Source organism: Peromyscus leucopus, chromosome 14 (assembly GCF_004664715.2).
Source record: "Peromyscus leucopus breed LL Stock chromosome 14, UCI_PerLeu_2.1, whole genome shotgun sequence".
Lineage (NCBI taxonomy): Eukaryota > Metazoa > Chordata > Mammalia > Rodentia > Cricetidae > Peromyscus > Peromyscus leucopus.
Window position 1 is genome coordinate 2,186,936 of NC_051075.1, and position 20,992 is coordinate 2,207,927.

At 50.8% G+C, this 20,992-nt stretch overlaps 1 protein-coding gene across 1 annotated transcript in view; it reads right to left on the reverse strand.

Moving 5' to 3' along the window:
* Cdhr3 (cadherin related family member 3) overlaps positions 1-20,992 on the reverse strand; it is an 86,286-nt gene that overhangs the window by 9,006 nt on the left and 56,288 nt on the right. Inside the window, exons 9-14 of the mRNA XM_037210492.1 lie at positions 20,311-20,482; positions 19,030-19,136; positions 11,980-12,074; positions 9,359-9,585; positions 6,337-6,508; positions 3,955-4,205 (exon numbers count right to left, since the gene is read on the reverse strand). Coding sequence (XP_037066387.1) covers positions 3,955-4,205; positions 6,337-6,508; positions 9,359-9,585; positions 11,980-12,074; positions 19,030-19,136; positions 20,311-20,482 — 1,024 coding nt within the window. The remainder of the gene's footprint in view (positions 1-3,954; positions 4,206-6,336; positions 6,509-9,358; positions 9,586-11,979; positions 12,075-19,029; positions 19,137-20,310; positions 20,483-20,992) is intronic.

The window sequence follows — 20,992 nt, forward strand, 5'->3', positions numbered from 1 at the left end:
GGAGCTGAGGCCTAGCTAAAAGGTCACTGAGAGTGCCTGCAAGGTCACACCTGGTTTCTGGTCCCCTCCCAAAACTGCTTTTTGTGAGTCATGAAGCAAGAGGCCTCCTCCACTGCTTTCAAGTGTACATGGCAAAGCAGCATGATGCGTTGTATGGAATTGTGAATCAAATTAAGTCTGCCCTCGCTATAAGTTGTTCTATTGGGTGCTTTGGTTGCTGCTACGCAAAAGAAAGCCACACATGGCTGCCACAGTCTCTACTCCCCGGGGTCTACCCCTTTTCTTTTCTTTTTTTTTTTTTTCCAAGACAAGGTTTCTCTGTGTATCCATGGCTGTCCTAGAATTTGCTCTGTAGACCAGGCTGGCCTCAAACTCATAGAGATCCTCCTGCCTCTGCTGCCCGAGTGCTGGGATTAAAGGTGTGTGCCACCACAGCCACCCAGCTCATTGGGGCCTACTGACTGCAGTAACAGAGAGGTGAACATCACCAGTTATTGGCAAGGCTCCGAGAAGCAGATAGCCCCATCCACAGGCAGTTTTCTAAGAGGAGAGGGATGTGGAAGGAGAGGGGGGAGGGGAGCAGAGGGAAAGTGTGGGGGCCCACAGGGACTCCCTAGTAAGGCCTGACTCAAGGTCAGAAACTCGGAGCTTGCTTTGCCCAGCAGGGCTGCGTAATAGGATGATTTGGCCAAGGTCGTAGTTACCAGGTATTTTGAAGGATCTACACTTGTTGGTACTTCATACCCCGACCTTGACAGGGGAAGGTCTTTTGCTCCTTCACTTGCTGATGTATAAAAAGTCCATCATGAATAAAGTCTAGGTGACTGGGTATTGACCCAGGGCCCTCCCGAAGCTATCCTGTATTTCTGTCTTTCTCATCGTCTGTCTGTATTTCTATCTAATACTTCCTTATTCCTCACTTCTCCCCCCAAGGACCCTTCAACAGGTCAGAGCTGGTCTCCTACATATGATGCCAGAAGGTGGTATGAAGTCTCCCTCTCCCTCCCCCTCCCCCTCCCCCTCCCCCTCCTCTCTCTCTCTCTCTCTCTCTCTCTCTCCTAAAGAACAGGCTAAGAAAATTGCAAGGGTCTAGCAAGTCACAAAGGTTTGAGTTTATGATTGTTTTTAGGTCTGAGAAAGATGTATAAGTGTTAAGGATGCAGGCCTAAATTAGATCTAAAGTTGTAATATAAATAAGTCATAAAAGTTTTGTTGAAGTTTGAGAAATATAGGCTTTAGGTATAAGGATATTGTTAAAGCTTAGGCTTAATAGAAGGTAACTTAGGGTAAGAGCAGGTTTTCCCAGGCATGGAACCTTGGGCCTTGGACAGGGAGGGGAGTGGAAGGGCAGTATCCGGGGACCAAGTAGCCACTGTGGACTTAGCAGCCTCTCCACAAGCAGAGGCATCAGAAGCAGGCGCTGACCTAGCATCAGCATCACTGAGACCCAAGGGGCATCACTGAATCACAGGCAACAGATGCAGAGAGAGCCATGGTGAGCAGCAAGGGTCTGCCGTGAAGGAGCCTCAGTGAAGAGAGCGCAGTCAGCCAGCGTGCTTGCAAGAGCCGGACTGACATGACTGGAGGCTACACTCTGTGACCAGGATGAGCCCAACAGAGGCACCTGGCCTCAGGAGAGGCAAACCGTGAACAACAGCTGTGGCGTGGAGAGTGCAGCAGAGGCTTGGGACCCCTGCAGCCAGAGCAGAGTGAGGGACACCCTGGGAGAGCACAGTCGGAGAGCTGATTGGGCAGCTGGAGGGAGTGTGCATGGCACCTTGGCTGCTTCACAAGAGATAAAGCCTCCAGAGGAGGATGCCTGTGGGGTACACACCCAGCGGGCCAGGGAACTGAGACACGTGTTTGGTTGTGGGTTTCTTCGTATTTGGAGCTTTTTACTTCATTATGACTTGGGCAGCTATACCAGAACTTTCAGGGCAGCTGGTGATCCAGGCCCTGGTTCAGGGCTTTCAGTGGAACATTAAGACTGGTATCAGAACTGACTTTTTGAACTTTTCAGACTTAAGAAATGGGATGGACAGGAGTGGTTCAATTGCAATGGGACAGTTTTGATTTCACCCCCCCACACACACACATAATCAACTGTGATGACTTACGAACTGTTTTGTGTAAAAATGAAACTGTTTTGTGTATGCATATATGCCTCAACCAACTGTGGTGACTCATGAACTGTTTTGTGCAGGAATGGAACTGTTTTGTGTAAAAATGGAACAGTTTTGTGTAGGAATAGAAAAGTTTGTATTTTCTACCCAGGCTCAAGATGCAGCTTTAAAAAATATAAAGAAAGGGGGAGTTAATATTCCTCAGTCTCTTTAATTTTTTTGAAAAAAAAATTCTTGTTTTTTGTATGGATAATGTTAGCCTGTATTAATGTACCCTATGTTTTGTTGGTGAGAAATGCAAAAGGTTCTATTAAGAAACTGCTTTTGGATGTTTGCTAAAATTCATGAAGTGTAGATAGTTCTATTAAGAGTTTACTTTTGGATATAAGTTTGGGAGAATTGTAATTGTAATTATGTTTAGTAATATTCATACTAGAATTATGATGTTAACCTGTAATGTTAATGGTGATGCTAAGGAGTCCTCAGATTTGATATTAGGAGTTTACTGATTTATTTGACGCAGTTACATCAGAAGCTCATTAATTTAAATAGGTTTGAGGCAGCTAAAACTGCTATAAATACCCAGGACTCATTTAAAAAGGCCATTCCATCTTGATCATCCTCTACTAGGAGGTACAGCAGCCATAAGGAGCAAGAGCTCTGATTATTCCATCTACTTGCAAGCTCTTAGTGGAAAGCTGATGCAGAGCTGCATAGAGTTAAGCTCTGTACCCTCACTTGAAATCTTTATATTATAGAGAAGGGGGCATCTGTGTGGGCCCACAGAGGTTCCCTAGTAAGGCCTTACTCAAGGTCAGAGAATCTGAGCTTGCTTTACCCAGCAGGGCTGCATGATAGACCGATTTGACCATAGGTGTGGTCACCAGGTGTTTTGAAGGGTCTACACTTGTTGATACTTCATACCCTGACCTTGAGAGTGGGAGATCTTTTGCTCTTCCCCTTGCTGGTGTATAAAAAGTCCATCATGATTAAACTCAGGACGACTGAGTATTGACCCAGAGCCCTCCCGAAGCTATCCTGTGTCTCTGTCTTTCTTGTCATCTTCTTCTATATTCGTCATTCCTCACTCCTCCCAATAACATTTGATAGATTGGGGCTGGTCTCCAATAGGAAAGAGGTGGGGAGAGGAAAAAGAAAGTACACCTTTTCTGCAATGCCCTGCAGTACCCCCTCTCTGCCCTGGTGATCTCCCTCACCCTCTCTGTCCTGATGCTCTCCCTCACACTCTCTGTCCTGATGCTCTCCCTCACCCTCTCTGTCCTGATGCTCTCCCTCACACTCTCTGTCCTGATGCTCTCCCTCACCCTCTCTGTCCTGATGCTCTCCCCCAGCCTCTTTGTCCTGATGCCCTCCCTCAGCCTCTCTCCCTGATGCCCTCCCTTACCCTCTCTGCCCTGATGCCCTCCCTCACCCCCTCTCTCCCTGATGCCCTCCCTCAGCCTCTCTGCCCTGATGCCCTCCCTCAGCCTCTCTGCCCTGCCTTCCCTCACCATAGGCCCATCCGCCTGTGGTATGAAATTTAGCAAACTATGAGCCAAAATAACCTTTGGAATTGGAGTTGCTTACCTCAGGTGTTTTCCCTCAGTGATGCAGTCTTTACCACAGTGGTCACTGTTTGGTCTACCACATGTCCCCACACTGTGTTCTCTACTGTGAGAGGTCAGTGGCTCTACATGTCCAAGCTCTTACACAGATTTCCATCTGCTAATCAATGGTCCTTCCAAAAAAATGCCTCACACTTTGGGGTCAAAGGTTCCATTGCTGTAAGTGCTAAGACTATGGCTGGAGGCCACAGGTCCCGGACCCTTACCCTGGCAGCTGTGGTGACGATCGAGGTTGGGTGAGGAGTGACTTTTAAACTTAGTGTCACTGTCCCTGTTTCAACAAGAGCCCTGGCACTTCTCCTGCCAGACAGCAAGTTGTCATCAGTGATGTAAACGAGCAGCTTGAAGTCCCAGATCTTATCGAGGCCACCAGCAAAGTCGAAATGGGATGCCAGCAGCAGACGCGTGACGTTGGAGCCAGCATTGGGGGAGAAGGTGAAATGACTGTTGATGTTGCCTAAATGAGATTTGACCCGAGTGTTGGCAAAAGAAATAAAAAGAACATAAAATAGAGATAAGAAAAAATCCCATTTGTTTTATTTCCTCAAATGTCCACACTTTATTTTTTATGTTACAGGCTAAGTCTGTGATATTCTGCAAGTGAGAACGGACTGGGAAAGAACCAGACCCCTGTCCTAGGGCCACAGAAGGAGAGTTAACTGTCCTGGCGCAGGTCCTGACTGTAGTCAGAAGGTTTCCTCTGGTCTTGCCTGGCCCCATGGTCTCATAGTCGCTTATAAAATAATCACTCAGTGGCTTGATGTTATTTACAAACTGTGTGGCCTATGGCAGGCCTCTTGCCAGCTAGCTCTTGCATCTTAAATTAACCCATTTCTATTAATCTGTTTTGCCATGTAGCCGTGGCTTACCAGTACTTTCACATCTTGCTTCTCCTGGTGGCTGCTGGCCTCTCTCCAGACTCTGCCTTTCTCTTCCCTGCCTCTCTCCTTGGATTTCTCGCCTGCCTCTGAGCTGCCTTGCCACAGGCCAAAGCAGCTTGTTTATTAATCAATGGGAACAACATATATTCACAGCATACAGAAAGACATCCCCCAGTACCTGATAGTTTAGCAGGCAGCATTTATTTAAGGGCAATGCAGGCACATGTAAATGCCTACTGAGGCCAGTGAGTGGGCACCAATAGCCTAGAGTGAGCTACACCTCTAACCATGGGCCAAGTTCACCCTACGCCTTTTGTGGAGCTGTCTGGCCACACTGGTGAAGTCCCCTAAAGGAAGGCACCTCCTGAAGTTGCAAGGACTTCAAGCCCAGGTCCTTGGAAATTCTCCCCAAATGCCTCATACACACACACACACACACACACACACACACACACACACACACACAAACACACACACAGACACACACACAGATACACACACAGATACATACACACATACACACACATACACAGACACACACACAGACACATACACACATACAGACACACACACACACACAGACATACACAGACACACAGACACACACACAGATACACACAGACAGACGCAGACACACAGAAACACACAGACATACACACACAAACACATACACATACACACACAAAGACACACACACACAGATATGCACACACATACACACATACACACACATAGAGACACACAGACACAGACAGACAGACAGGCAGGCAGACACACACACACACACACACACACACACACACACACACACAGCTGTTGGGGCCCACAACTTGAAGCTCCAGGCGCCTGGGGCAGGAAGGATTCACGCCCAACTACCGCTCTTGCTCATCCTCTGGTGTCTCCAGACTCATTACTGACTGAAAACAGTAAATGGAGCAGATGACACAATTTTTATTCCCTCAGCAGCAAAGTGCTCCGTAAGGTCCTCGGGACTTTCAGCATGGATTATCTCCACCCTCAGCAGCCGTGGTCTCTAGCAGTGTCTGCCCCGGGTTTTGGGGCATGGTGGCTCAGCAGCTTCCCACTGCTCTGCCAGGCTCAGCAGGTGGCCGAGATGGATTTTTAGGTTTTCCTGTGGAGTTGCTCTGCTTGTCTGGGTTTAAATCTCTGGCCCCAGCACCTCATTAGATGAGCTATTTTGGTCTCGGCTCCATTGAGAGGTGCTCTTTTCCTCTCCTTCCCACAATGGCATGTTTTTAAAGAAAGAAAATGAATGGAACAGAAGAGTGTTGCTGAGGACACGCTTCAAAATGCATTTAATCTATTCTTATCCTGAGAGAGGCCTGGGGTTCCCTCCCTCCAACAGGCTTTTCAAGAAGAGGTGGTGAGGAAATGAACTAAAATTTTTTATAAATTACATTAATTATATTCTGGGAATTTGGGGAGAGTATTCCATTAAAAGGATTCATCCTTCCTGGGGCCTTGGAACAGCCATGTGGGCGTCAGTCTGGTTGTGGGGGTTTCTGGAAGAGCTGGGTGAGGCAAAGAAACTCATGGAGCACTGGGAAAGGCAGGAACCCTTGTATTCCTCAGCCCTCCTTCCTCACACAAAATGCACCCTCCCATGCCCGCATCAGTGTATGAGCAACAGCCCAGTGTTCTGTCCCTCCCTGAAGGGCCCAGAACTGTTGATACCAAGTACAATACCTGAGCCAATGGAGTATCGGAAAGATCTGGGGCTAGAATCAAGGTCAGTACATGTCAACTTGAAATTCTGAATGTTTGTGCCAACTTTCAGATCCACTGGGATAGCCATGAAGTAAAATTCTGGGGTACACATTGGCTTTTCATCATTTTCTCCAATGATGTTTACAGTGATCTAGAAGAGCAGGAAGGTGGTTAAAACATTACTGCATTTTATTCAGTGTGTGTATGTGTGCTGTGTGGGCAGAAGTCAGAGGACAACTTATGGCTGTCTTTCCTTTCACCATGTGGATCCCAGGGATCAAACTCAAGTTTTCGGGTTCAGCAGCAACTACCTTCACCCACTGAGCCATTTTATCAGCCCAGGACAGTTATTCTTAAGAGCTAAAATGTAGTGAGTACTCACTGTGTGGGATACGAAATTTGCATGAATTCACTGATCTAACTTCATATGTGAGTAAGAATGTGATAGCTCCCATCTACAGATGAGAAAAGGTGGCTGAGAGACAGTGAGTAATTGACATAAACCCACTCAAATAGTGAGGGGCTGGCTAAGATTTCAGTGTAGTAATAGCCCTGCTAAAATCCTTTGCTGTTAGCATCTCTGCTGTGTGTGTGCATGTGCAGATGTATGTGTGTGCATGCTCTCTGCTGTGTGTGTGTGCATGTGCAGACATATGTGTGTGCATGTAGAGTATGCAGATATACAAACATCATCCCTCAACACGCATGCTTCCCAAAGATGATGCCAGATCCTTTCAACAATGGCCATGAACTTATGGGAATGCATATATTTACTTATGCATTGTCCCCTGTGAGCCTGAAATTAGTCTCTAGTTTTGTTGTACATCACAATGACTCTCAACTCTGGATCCATTTTCTTGTGCCTACCTGGAGTCTCTGGAGGGTGGGGCCCAGACACTTTCTGTTACGTTCCTCAGCTGACTTCTCTGCAGGCAGGCCTAAGAAGCAAGGGGCTAGAGCGCAGGCCTGCAGCCTGGCTGTTAGCACAGCAGAGTCCTCAGCTGCCCGGCAGCTCTCATTGCTGTGTCCCAGGCCTGGTGAACTGACTAGGACTCTGCCGGCACCGGATCCCACAGTGTCAGCCCTGAAAGGGACTTATGTGATCATTTCAGCTCATCGCCCTTTTTAAAGGCTTATGAATTTTGAGTCGTATGCATTCTACTTTTGAAATTTAGGGATTTCAGCTATTTCTGAGACTGGGAATAAATTGAAATGTTCACTCTAGTTAGCTCCCAGAGTGGAGTCCATTCATTTTTCTCTTTAAAAAAAAAATGAAAAAAGAAAAAAAAAATACAGCCTAACAAACACTGCAATTATCTCCAAATTTCCTTGGCCAGCAATTCCGAGCCTCATGCATTGCTGAGAACTTCATCCCATTAATTCAAAGCAAGACGCCAGAGGAACTGAACTACTCGGGCACTGGTTTATCACGTGACTTTCCAGAGAAATAGGGTCATAGAGATAAGCCTTGCCCATATCCTCTCAGAAAATTGGGAGCGTGGCTAAGAAATGAATTCATTTTCCTCACTGCAAGCCGGCTGCTGTCCCTACCACACTGCCAGCTGCCAGCCATGTCACTTCCCTCGTACCTTTTCTGTACTAATGGATCTTTATGGCCATCACGTAGCCCTCAGAGCATCGCAACACTCACCCCACGGACCCACTAGACAGTCAGCGATGCCCGTGCACAGCACAGTACCCCTGGGAGGTGGACTCAGGCACCGCACACTGTGCACTGAGAATCTGCATTCAGTGACAGCCTCACCATGGAACGCTGAACAGCAGACGTCTGCAAACAGATGTGGGTCCCTCACAGGTCCATGTGCCAGAGGCGTGTGCCCAGTCTGGTACTGCTGTGGAGTGCAGTTACTATGGGTGGTAGGGTCCACAGGTCATTAAGGGGATACTCTCAAGGGGACTGGGGGACCCTAGCCTGTCTTCTCCTTACTTCCCGACTCTTGAAATGTGAGTGAGCATTGTCTAAAACACATATTGTTGCCGGGCAGTGGTGGAGCACACCCTTAATCCCAGAGGCAGAGGCAAGTGGATCTCTGTGAATTCAAGGCCAGCCTGATCTACAGAGCAAATTGCAAGCCAGCCAGGGTGTTTACACAGAGAAACCCTGTCTCAAAACAAAACAATAACAATAACAACCACAAAAAGCAAAAACAAAAATACCCCCCCCAAAAAAAACCCTACAAAAACACATATTCCCACCACATGCCACCCTCACCAAAGGCCCAAACAGATGGGTTTGAATCGGGAGCCAGGGTACCTCTCTTTACTTCAACAGTAGCAGAGTCAGCAATTTTATCATCACGGTACAAGGTCGAGTCACAACATCATGTAATATCTACCCCACCTGGTGAGCATGTGGATGGGGCAGAAACAGGCAATGCCACCCCATCTGGTGAGCATGGCAGAGGGCAGAAACAGGCAATATTGCCCCATCTGGTGAGCATGGCAGAGGGCAGAAAGAGGCAATATTGCCCCATCTGGTGAGCATGGCAGAGGGCAGAAAGAGGCAATATTGCCCCATCTGGTGAGCATGTGGATGGGGCAGAAACAGGCAATGCCACCCCATCTGGTGAGCATGGCAGAGGGCAGAAACAGGCAATATTGCCCCATCTGGTGAGCATGGCAGAGGGCAGAAAGAGGCAATGCTGCTTCAGGAAGAGATTAAGAACTACAAAACAAACCCACTTTGGCAGCTTGCCACTTACCACCAACCGGTGGAAGACAGCAAGATTTAAAGGGCACTAAGGGGGACTTTGTCACACAAAGTGGCTTTGTGGGTTCAGCAGACTTGCCGTCAGTCTTAACACTTGTCTCAGTCACCCACAAATGTGAGCCTCAAATAAAGTGATCTTTATGTCCTGGGAAGTACTACTTACTCTCCCCTTCATGGACCCCTCTTGCTGTACCACATGCTGAGGGGGCCAGGGAGAGACCGAGTCAACCAGCTGGGGGACAGTGGAGAGACCCAACAGCCCCAACTCACAGTGACAGAGCTCGTGTCCTCGCCATTGGAGGCCTCGACCGTGAGAATGTAGACGGGAGTAGTTTCATGGTCTGCTTTAGTTACTAGCTGGAGTTCGCCTGTCTTGGGATTAATCCAAAAGATGTTTGGGTACCGGAGGCTGGCCCCTCCGCTGGATATGGAATACACCACGCTACGTTGGGGCAAGTCTGCGTCGGTCGCTCGCACCCGCCCAACTCGGGTTCTAGCTGCGGGAATAGAGAGCGATTAATAGTGGTGTGAGGCAAGGTACCCTCATTGCCACTGGCAGACTTTTGGGGGCTTCCTAGTTGTCAGAAGCCTATGTATTTTAAATATTCAAGTCTATTAAATTCAAATAATGCAAATAAGCACCCAGGAAGTGACTGGACCACCAGTCCAAGCAGTGCTCGAGGTGGGAGAGAATTCATACCCTACAGGAGCTCAAGGGCACCCATTACGTCACCACCATGAACGGTGAGAACAAGCATGCACACTCCTACACCCAACCTTCAGCAGTAATACAGCTAAAGTCTCTTGCACTTTTCAAGTGTTCTAAAATGAGCTGTTGAAGCTGAAGAGGTGGCTCGGCGGTTAAGAGCACCTGTTGCTCCTTCAGAGGACCCGGATTTGATTTTCAGCGCCCACATGGTAGCTTGCAGTCTTTGGTCACTACAGTGTGGGGAGATCTGATACTCTCTTCTGGTCTCTGTAGGCACCAGGCACTCACACAATGTACGTATACACACAGGCAAACATTCATACACATAATATAAAAATAAATAAAGCTTTAAAAGGGAATATAGCAATGGATGAATTCTGAGTCTAGATGTTGAAATTCTGCTATTTCTGCTTATTTTACAAGTGTTGGTAGGGCTGTTGAAGTTCTGGGTTGCTTGTTTTGTAGAAGTCCTTTCTCAAAAATTTTACTCCTGTAGGCAGAGACCAAGTCACTCAATTCTACAGGCCAGCACCAAGTGTGTGACCCAGGGAAGACAGCCAATACCACAGTACTAAGGCCAGAGGATTTGTGAACTGTTTGGTCCTGTTGAACATATAAAGCACACAGGGTAATATGTAAGAAGCTGTGTTCTCTGTAAGAAGCTAACAGTGCTCCCTGTAAGGAGTTAACCGTGCTCCCTGTAAGGAGCTAACAATTGTGTCCCTGTAAGGAGCTAACAATTGTGATTCCTGTAAGGAGTTAACCGTGCTCCCTGTAAGGAGCTAACAATTGTGATTCCTGTAAGGAGTTAACAGTGCTCCCTGTAAAGAGCTAACAACTGTGCTCCCTGTAAGGAACTAATTGTGCTCTCTGGACTATCTTCTTGTGTTTTGTTTTGGAACAACATCAGAAAATAGAGATGTCATGATAATAAAATGGATAGGAATAATTGGGGTGGGGCACTCTGATTTGGTTTGGTTTGGTTTTTCATTCTAGAAGAAATACCCGTGATCTCAAGGTACATGGCCAGGGATGACCTGTTGATCTGACAGAACATGCTGGATGACAGGAAGCCAGCAACAATTACCTTCAGGTTAGGAGAGATGAAGAGAAACTGGGGCAGGGAGCAGAGACTCTCTCTCTCTCTCTCTCTCTCTCTCTCTCTCTCTCTCTCTCTCTCTCTCATGTTCTCATTTTCCATCTCCCTCTATCATCTATCTGCCTGCCTCCTTACCATTTCTGTCCCCTCACCATGTATGTGTGTTCTGTGTGTGTGAGTGTGTTCTGTGTGCATGAGTGTGTGTGTGTGTGTGAGTGTGTTCTATGTGCATGAGTGTGTGTATGTGTGTAGTGTGTGTGTGTTCTGTGTGCATGAGTGTGTGTGTGCGTAGTGTGTGTGTGTGAGTGTGTTCTGTGTGCATGAGTGTGTTTGTGTGTGTGTGTGTGTGTGTGTGTGTGTGTGTGTGTGTGTTCTGACAGGGTCTCATGCAATCCAGGCTGGGTTTGAACTTGCTCTATAATAGCAGATGGCTCTAAACTTGCTCCTCCAGCCTTCACCTCCCAAGTGCTAGGATTACAGTCATGGACTACCATGTCGGTCATGGGACTCTTTTCTTAAGGGCAAATAGACCACAAAAATCAAAGTATCATTATAAAGGCAGAAAATGAGACTGCCAGTGAACTCAAGGAGAGGAACATGCTCTTATTTTGTCTTTAAATAAAGGGACTAGAGAAGTGGGAAATCTTTTCCCTACTTGAAAATCCCAACTCTCTGAGTGAGCCTGTTAAAAATCACAGAAGAGACCAAGAGAAAACTTAGTCTATAGCACAGAGGATTAGCAGAAATCAGGCAGACAGACAAGGAAGCAATCAGGGCATTCGGAGAAATGCAGTTTAATCAAGTTTTTACAATCCATGTTTCACCTGTAGGTCTCTGCAGTGGTAAGAGCAATGAGAGAGAGGAAGAGGAGGAGGGAGTGAGGGAGGGAGAGAGGGAGGGAGGGAGGGAGGGAGAGAGGGAGGGAGGGAGGGAGGGAGGAAGAGGAAGATGCAATAAACACAAATCAGCCATGAACCTGTGAAAACCTATTGGTGGTCTCTGCCAGGTGCCATGCGTCCAAAGAGCCTGAAGTCAGATGAAGCCTGACAAGAGCCTACGGTCTGTGACTTGGCCCCTACCCACCTGGTCTTGTTTCTGACACATCAAACATGTATGATGGTCTATCAAAGATGAGAGGAAATTCATTTTCCGGGCTTGTTAGGATGGAAACGTAGATGCTATCTAAAAATGGAAATAGAAACAAATTAAAATCACAACCTGAACCCATCTGTTCAGTGGGTGTTTTGAAAACATCTTGTAAGTTTGGGCTTGGGTACAGGTGAAGACCTGTCTCCAAGACACTAGATGGTCCTCTCCTCCACACTATAGGTTCCCCGACAGCACAATTACAGGCCACTGTAGAACTGGAGGAGGAAGTTTGAGAAAATCATGACAAGGATTGAGAGAAGCAAATGGACCAGTATGAAAATTGGGACAGTGTGGGACAGTGTGGGGACAGTGTGTGACAGTGTGGGGACAGTGTGGGGACAGTGTGGGACAGTGTGTGGACAGTGTGGGACAGTGTGGGACAGTCTGGGGACAGAGGACAGTGTGGGGACAGTGTGGGGACAGTGTGGGACAGTGTGGGACAGTGTGGGGACAGTGTGGGACAGTGTGGGACAGTGTGGGACAGTGTGGGACAGGGTGGGGCAGTGTGGGACAGTATGGGGACAGTGTGGAACAGTATGGGGACAGTGTGGGACAGTGTGGGGACAGAGGACAGTGTGGAGACAGTGTGGGGACAGTGTGGGAACATGGTGGGGACAGTGTGTGACAGTGTAGGAAAGTGTGTGACAGTGTGGGGACAGAGGACAATGTGGGACAGTCTGGGGACAGTGTGTGGACAGTGTGTGACAGTTTGGGACAGTGTGGGACAGTGTGGGACAGTGTGGGACAGTGTGGGACAGTGTGGGACAGTGTGTGGACAGTGTGTGACAGTGTAGGACAGTGTGGGACAGTGTATGACAGTGTGTGCACAGTGTGGGGACAGTGTGTGGACAGTGTGGGGACAGTGTGGGACTGTGTGTGGACAGTGTGGGACAATATGGGGACAGTGTGTGACAGTGTGTGACAGTGTGTGACAGTATGGGGACAGTGTGGGACAGTGTGGGAGAGTGTGGGACAGTGTGTGACAGTGTGGGGACACTGTGGGACAGTGTGGGGACAGTGTGTGACAGTGTGGGACAGTGTGTGGACAGTGTGGGGACAGTGTGGGACAGTGTGGGGACAGTGTGGGACAGTGTGGGGACAGTGTGGGACAGTGTGGGACAGTGTGTGGACAGTGTGGGACAGTGTGGGGACAGTGTGGGGACAGTGTATGGACAGTGTGGGACAGTGTGGGGACAGTGTGGGGACAGTGTGGGACAGTGTGGGGACAGTGTGGGGACAGTGTGGGGACAGTGTGGGACAGTGTGGGACAGTGTGGGACCAGTGTGGGACAGTGTGGGGACAGTGTGGGGACAGTGTGAGACAGTGTGTGACAGTGTGGGAGAGTGTGGGACAGTGTGGGGACAGAGGACAGTGTGGGGACAGTGTGGGGACAGTGTGGGACAGTGTGGGACAGTGTGGGACAGTGTGTGGACAGTGTGTGACAGTGTGGGGACAGTGTGGGACAGTGTGGGACAGTGTAGGACAGTGTGGGACAGTGTGGGGACAGTGTGGGACAGTGTGGGACAGTGTGGGACAGTGTGGGACAATGTGGGGACAGTGTGTGACAGTGTGTGACAGTGTGTGACAGTGTGTGACAGTGTGGGACAGTGTGGGGACAGTGTGGGGACAGTGTGGGGACAGTGTGGGACAGTGTGTGGACAGTGTGGGGACAGTGTGGGGACAGTGTGGGACAGTGTGGGACAGTGTGGGAGAGTGTGGGACAGTGTGTGACAGTGTGGGGACACTGTGGGACAGTGTGGGGACAGTGTGTGACAGTGTGGGACAGTGTGGGGACAGTGTGGGGACAGTGTGTGACAGTGTGTGACAGTGTGGGACAGTGTGGGACAGTGTGTGGACAGTGTGGGGACAGTGTGGGACAGTGTAGGGACAGTGTGGGACAGTGTGGGGACAGTGTGGGACAGTGTGGGACAGTGTGTGGACAGTGTGGGACAGTGTGGGGACAGTGTGGGGACAGTGTGGGGACAGTGTATGGACAGTGTGGGACAGTGTGGGACAGTGTGGGGATAGTGTGGGGACAGAGGACAGTATGGGACAGTGTGGGACAGTGTGGGACAGTGTGTGGACAGTGTGGGACAGTGTGGGGACAGTGTGTGACAGTGTGGGGACAGTGTGTGACAGTGTGTGACAGTGTGTGACAGTGTGGGACAGTGTGGGACAGTGTGGGACAGTGTGGGACAGTGTGGGGACAGTGTGGGGACAGTGTGGGACAGTGTGGGACAGTGTGGGACAGTGTGGGGACAGTGTGTGACAGTGTGGGGACAGTGTGGGACAGTGTGGGACAGTGTGGGACAGTGTGGGACAGTGTGGGGACAGTGTGTGACAGTGTGGGGCCAGTGTGGGACAGTGTGTGACAGTGTGTGGACAGTGTGGGACAGTGTGGGACAGTGTGGGGCAGTGTGGGGACAGTGTGGGACAGTGTGGGGACAGTGTGGGACAGTGTGGGACAGTGTAGGACAGTGTGGGGACAGTGTGGGACAGTGTGGGACAGTGTGGGGACAGTGTGGGACAGTGTGGGGACAGTGTGGGGACAGTGTGGGACAGTGTGGGGACAGTGTGGGACCAGTGTGGGACAGTGTGGGGACAGTGTGGGGACAGTGTGAGACAGTGTGTGACAGTGTGGGAGAGTGTGGGACAGTGTGGGGACAGAGGACAGTGTGGGGACAGTGTGGGGACAGTGTGGGACTGTGTGGGACAGTGTGGGACAGTGTGTGGACAGTGTGTGACAGTGTGGGGACAGTGTGGGACAGTGTGGGACAGTGTAGGACAGTGTGGGACAGTGTGGGGACAGTGTGGGACAGTGTAGGACAGTGTGGGACAGTGTGGGACAGTGTGGGGACAGTGTGTGACAGTGTGGGACAGTGTGGGACAGTGTGGGGACAGTGTGGGACAGTGTGGGGACAGTGTGGGGACAGTGTGGGACAGTTTGGGGACAGTGTGGGGACAGTGTGGGGACAGTGTGGGACAGTGTGGGACAGTGTGGGAGAGTGTGGGAGAGTGTGGGAGAGTGTGTGACAGTGTGGGGACAGTGTGGGGACAGTGTGTGACAGTGTGGGACAGTGTGGGACAGTGTGGGACAGTGTGGGAGAGTGTGGGAGAGTGTGGGAGAGTGTGTGACAGTGTGGGGACAGTGTGGGGACAGTGTGGGGACAGTGTGGGACGGTGTGGGACAGTGTGGGACGGTGTGGGACAGTGTGGGACAGTGTGGGGACAGTGTGGGACTGTGGGACAGTGTGGGACAGTGTGGGACAGTGTGGGGACAGGGTGTGACAGTGTGAGACAATGTGGGACAGTGTGGGGACAGTGTGGGACAGTGTGAGACAGTGTGGGACAGTTAGGGGACAGTGTGGGACAGTGTGGGAGAGTGTGTGACAGTGTGGGGACAGTGTGGGGACAGTGTGGGGACAGTGTGGGGACAGTGTGGGACAGTGTGGGGACAGTGTGTGACAGTGTGGGGACAGTGTGGGACAGTGTGGGACAGTGTGGGACAGTGTGGGACAGTGTGGGTACAGTGTGTGACAGTGTGAGACAGTGTGGGACAGTGTGGGGACAGTGTGGGGATAGTGTGGGACAGTGTGGGACAGTGTGGGACAGTGTGGGGACAGTGTGGGGACAGTGTGGGACAGTGTGGGGACAGTGTGGGGACAGTGTGGGACAGTGTGGGACAGTGTGGGGACAGTGTGGGACAGTGTGGGACAGTGTGGGGACAGTGTGGGGACAGTGTGGGACAGTGTGGGACAGTGTGGGACAGTGTGGGGACAGTGTGGGACAGTGTGGGACAGTGTGTGGACAGTGTGTGACAGTGTGGGACAGTGTGGGGACAGTGGTGGGGACAGTGTGGGACAGTGTGGGACAGTGTGGGACAGTGTGAGACAGTGTGGGACAGTGTGGGGACAGTGTGGGACAGTGTGGGACAGTGTGGGGACAGTGTGGGACAGTGTGGGACAGTGTGTGACAGTGTGTGACAGTGTGGGGACAGTGTGGGGACAGTGTGTGACAGTGTGGGACAGTGTGTGACAGTGTGGGACAGTGTGGGACAGTGTGGGACAGTGTGTGACAGTGTGAGACAGTGTGGGACAGTGTGGGACAGTGTGTGACAGTGTGTGACAGTGTGGGACAGTGTGGGGACAGTTTGGGACAGTGTGGGACAGTGTGGGACAGTGTGGGAGAGTGTGGGGACAGTGTGGGGACAGAGGACAGTGTGGGACAGTGTGGGACAGTGTGGGACAGTGTGGGGCCAGTGTGGGGACAGTGTGGGGACAGTGTGGGACAGTGTGGGACAGTGTGGGGACAGTGTGGGACAGTGTGGGACAGTGTGGGACAGGGTGGGACAGGGTGGGACAGGGTGGGGACAGAGGACAGTGTGGGGACAGTGTGGGGACAGTGTGGGACAGTGTGGGACAGTGTGGGGACAGTGTGTGGACAGTGTGGGACAGTGTGTGACAGTGTGTGACAGTGTGGGGACAGTGTGGGGACAGTGTGGGGACAGTGTGGGACAGTGTGGGGACAGTGTGGGGACAGTGTGTGACAGTGTGGGGACAGTGTGGGGACAGTGTGGGACAGTGTGGGACAGTGTAGGACAGTGTGGGACTGTGGGACAGTGTGGGACAGTGTGGGAAGTGTGGGACAGTGTGGGGACAGTGTGGGGACAGTGTGGGGACAGTGTGGGACAGTGTGTGACAGTGTGTGACAGTGTGTGACAGTGTGTGACAGTGTAGGGCAGTGTGGGACAGTGTGGGGACAGTGTGGGGACAGTGTGGGGACAGTGTGGGACAGTGTGGGAAGTGTGGGACAGTGTGGGGACAGTGTGGGACAGTGTGGGACAGTGTGGGGACAGTGTGGGACAGTGTGGGGACAGTGTGGGACAATGTGGGACAGTGTGGGGACAGTGTGGGGATATTGTGGGACAGTGTGGGACAGTGTGGGACAGTGTGGGACAGTGTGTGACAGTGTGGGACAGTGTTGGACAGTGTGGGACAGTGTGTGACAGTGTGTGACAGTGTGGGGACAGTGTGGGACTGTGGGACAGTGTGGGACTGTGGGACAGTGTGTGACAGTGTGTGACAGTGTGTGACAGTGTGTGACAGTGTGTGACAGTGTGGGACAATGTGGGGACAGTGTGGGACAGTGTGGGACAGTGTGGGACAGTGTGTGACAGTGTGGGACAGTGTGGGACAGTATGGGACAGTGTGGGGACAGTGTGGGACTGTGGGACAGTGTGTGACAGTGTGTGACAGTGTGGGACAGTGTGGGACAGTGTGTGACAGTGTGGGGACAGTGTGGGACAGTGTGGGACAGTGTGGGACAGTGTGGGGACAGTGTGGGGACAGTGTGGGGACAGTGTGGGGACAGTGTGGGACAGTGTGGGACAGTGTGTGACAGTGTGGGACAGTTTTGGACAGTGTGGGTCAGTGTGGGACTGTGGGACAGTGTGGGACTGTGGGACAGTGTGTGACAGTGTGTGACAGTGTGTGACAGTGTGTGACAGTGTGGGACAGTGTGGGACAGTGTGGGGACAGTGTGGGACAGTGTGGGACAGTGTTGACAGTGTGTGACAGTGTGGGACAGTGTGGGACAGTGTGTGACAGTGTGGGACAGTGTGGGACAGTGTGGGGACAGTGTGGGACTGTGGGACAGTGTGTGACAGTGTGTGACAGTGTGGGACAGTGTGGGGACAGTGTGTGACAGTGTGGGGACAGTGTGGGACAGTGTGGGACAGTGTGGGGACAGTGTGGGACAGTGTGTGACAGTGTGGGACAGTGTGTGACAGTGTGGGACAGTGTGTGACAGTGTGTGACAGTGTGTGACAGTGTGTGACAGTGTGGGACAGTGTGTGACAGTGTGGGACAGTGTGGGGACAGTGTGGGGACAGTGTGGGACTGTGGGACAGTGTGGGTCAGTGTGTGACAGTGTGGGACAGTGTGTGACAGTGTGGGGACAGCGTGTGACAGTGTGAGACAGTGTGGAGACAGTGTGGGACAGTGTGGGGACAGTGTGGGGACAGTGTGTGACAGTGTGGGGACAGTGTGTGACAGTGTGGGACAGTGTGGGGACAGTGTGGGACAGTGTGGGACAGTGTGGGGACAGTGTGGGACAGTGTGGGACAGTGTGGGGACAGTGTGGGACAGTGTGGGACAGTGTGTGGACAGTGTGTGACAGTGTGGGACAGTGTGGGGACAGTGTGGGGACAGTGTGTGACAGTGTGTGACAGTGTGGGGACAGTGTGTGACAGTGTGGGACAGTGTGGGGACAGTGTGGGGACAGTGTGGGACTGTGGGACAGTGTGGGACAGTGTGTGACAGTGTGGGGACAGTGTGGGACAGTGTGGGACAGTGTGTGACAGTGTGGGGACAGTGTGTGATAGTGTGGGACAGTGTGGGACAGTGTGGGACAGTGTGTGACAGTGTGTGACAGTGTGGGACTGTGTGGGGACAGTGTGGGGACAGTGTGGGGACAGTGTGGGACAGTGTGGGATTAGGCTAGTGTGAAATGGAGAGTGTGGAGATGGGGCTACTATGGGATGGGAGGGAGCGTCCTAGCCATGTGCAAAAACACCACAGTATAAACTGATTCTTCAGGGCAGCTGCAGCTGAAGAAAGGAAAGCTGGATGGGGGAGGGATGGGAGGTACCGCTAGCAAGTTAGGCCATAGCCAGATCCTGGAAGTGCTTGTATGCCAGACCAAAGAGTTTAAACGTGAACTTGACAACTGTAACGCACATTCAAGGAAGTTCTATGCTGGCCTTTGTGTTTCCTGAAAACCACTGACAGAAGTAGAGAAGCAGAGTGGGGAGGGCGGGAGGCAGAGAGACCCTGAGGACGCTGGATCTCAGCAAAAAAGGAAGCAGCTGTTGGGGCCTGATTGGTGGGTGTAACAAGAGACCCCGTGCCCAATACCTAGAAGTACCTAATGCCATCCAGTCATCGATGCCCGGGGAGATGCCCTCTGAAGTAAACCAAAGGGTACTTGCTTTTATAGTACGGAGGGGCGACATCTTGCACTTGGATTATCACACTGTACTTATTGCCAGCTGCTAGGTTGCTTGGATTTTCATAATCTAGATCACCAATTAACTAGGTCAAAACAGATACTAGATTACATAGGATAAACAGTCATATTATTGAACTGACGAATCTATTCTCATACAGTTAGTGGCTATGTAAATCGCCAGCATCCTTGGGGAAACCTGTTGCTGGGGCATTTGAGGCGTTCTGAGACATAACCCTAGTGTAGCTAGACAACTCTGAAGAATTTACCAAAGGAGAAAAATCTGTCTCTAAAGATGTCTGCCCAGCTAGCACTATTGCCCAACAAACAAGATTCACACCTCCAGAACAGTTAAAGAAAAGTACAAAAGGAAACCCTTTATACAGGAATAGTTTCTATTATTTAATATACTCATACAAATATATCTAGATATATAAAACACATAGAAATGGAAAATGTGTCAAGATGCTGACAGTGTTCGCTCCCATATGGTGATGCTCTTCAGTGTTTTCTGTATTTTAAATGGTGGCTATGGATTAAGAACCTAAGAAAAATATGAATTTCCCCAAAATTGAAATTAGTTTTTTTTTTTAATGACACCATGACTTTCTAGGGGACTGAAGACAGCTTGAGATGGGAGGTAGAAAAGGAGGCAGGCTAAGGAGAAAAGTGGGCAGCTTGCTGTCATCTCCAAGGTCTGCTGGAAATACCTCTCAAGACTCCTGCCATAGCCTTCCTTTCTGCTCTTTTCCCCACACCCTGCAGCAGGAGCCCTGTGTGAACAGAAGCCGCACAACCTTGCTGGACCTTGCCTTTCATACCCATCGTCCAGTTCTGCCTCTGCTCCTGCTCGGACTTTGCACTCCCTCCTTGTTCTGTGCTCTTTGGGGTCCCTGGTGGTTCTGTGATGCAGAATCTACCAAGACAGCTCAGGCTTCTCTCTCCCTTGCACCTCAAGGAACAGAAGAGCTTGTGCACCAAGGGCACTGCCGTGTCTATAACGGCTCAATAAACAGGCATGCAAAGGAAAGGCAGGCAAAGTCCTCAGCCCCCAGCACAGCTCTGCGAAATGAATGCTGCTGAAGCCTGAGAAAAATAAAGAGCTGACGGGAGCACACAGCCACTATTAAGTCTGTCAGTTATGGTGGCTCTGAGAGGAGGCTGCCTTGCAAATTTCTCTCTGCAGGGTAGCAAAAGCACCATACATGTTGGACCAGCTTCCCCAGTGTCCTTTTAATGAGGCAATGACCATGAACTGACCACAATTCTCCCAGAGCCAGCTGGATGCTGTGAAAATCTGCGGCTGCTCCCCACTCCAGATGGCGTGGTGAAGTTGAATTTGTTGTTTGGAGCTTCGCTGTCATCATCAAAGCAGAACTTGTTCAGGTCCAAAAGCAACGTCCCGTTGGCTGCTCTCTCCGTCAACATAATGCTGGCAAAAAGATGTAATTCAATATTTCCCCTAACAAATGGTGGCTGAATCGGCCTTCTAACCTAAGCTGAGGCTAGACACCTCTGCTTCATATTCAGTCCACAAGTCTCCTCCTCATGGCTCTCCACTTCTGCCCTGGAGTCCTCTCAGATTGCTTCTAATACAGCAGCTGGAGGCAGGCAGTCAGGGTCAGATCCTGTCAGCCTGCTCCTGAGGATGGGGAAACTCTTCCTCTTCTCACCTGCTCCTACTCTATCTCCCTGCCCTCAGGTCCTCCTTGCTCATGCTCCTCCCACCAGAGTGGGATGCTCCTGATGATCCTTACACAGACCACCAAGGCGCTAACCCCAGGGCATTGCACCTGTTTCTGGAATGCCCCTCCCCCAGGTCTCCACAGTTCCTCAGAGGCCCAAGGCTCAGTCGCCAGGGTGACACTATTGGGAGCTGGTGGAGTCATTTGAGTGGAAGTCAGGGGGCTGGGGGATGCCCAGAAGGGAACCGTGGGACTCC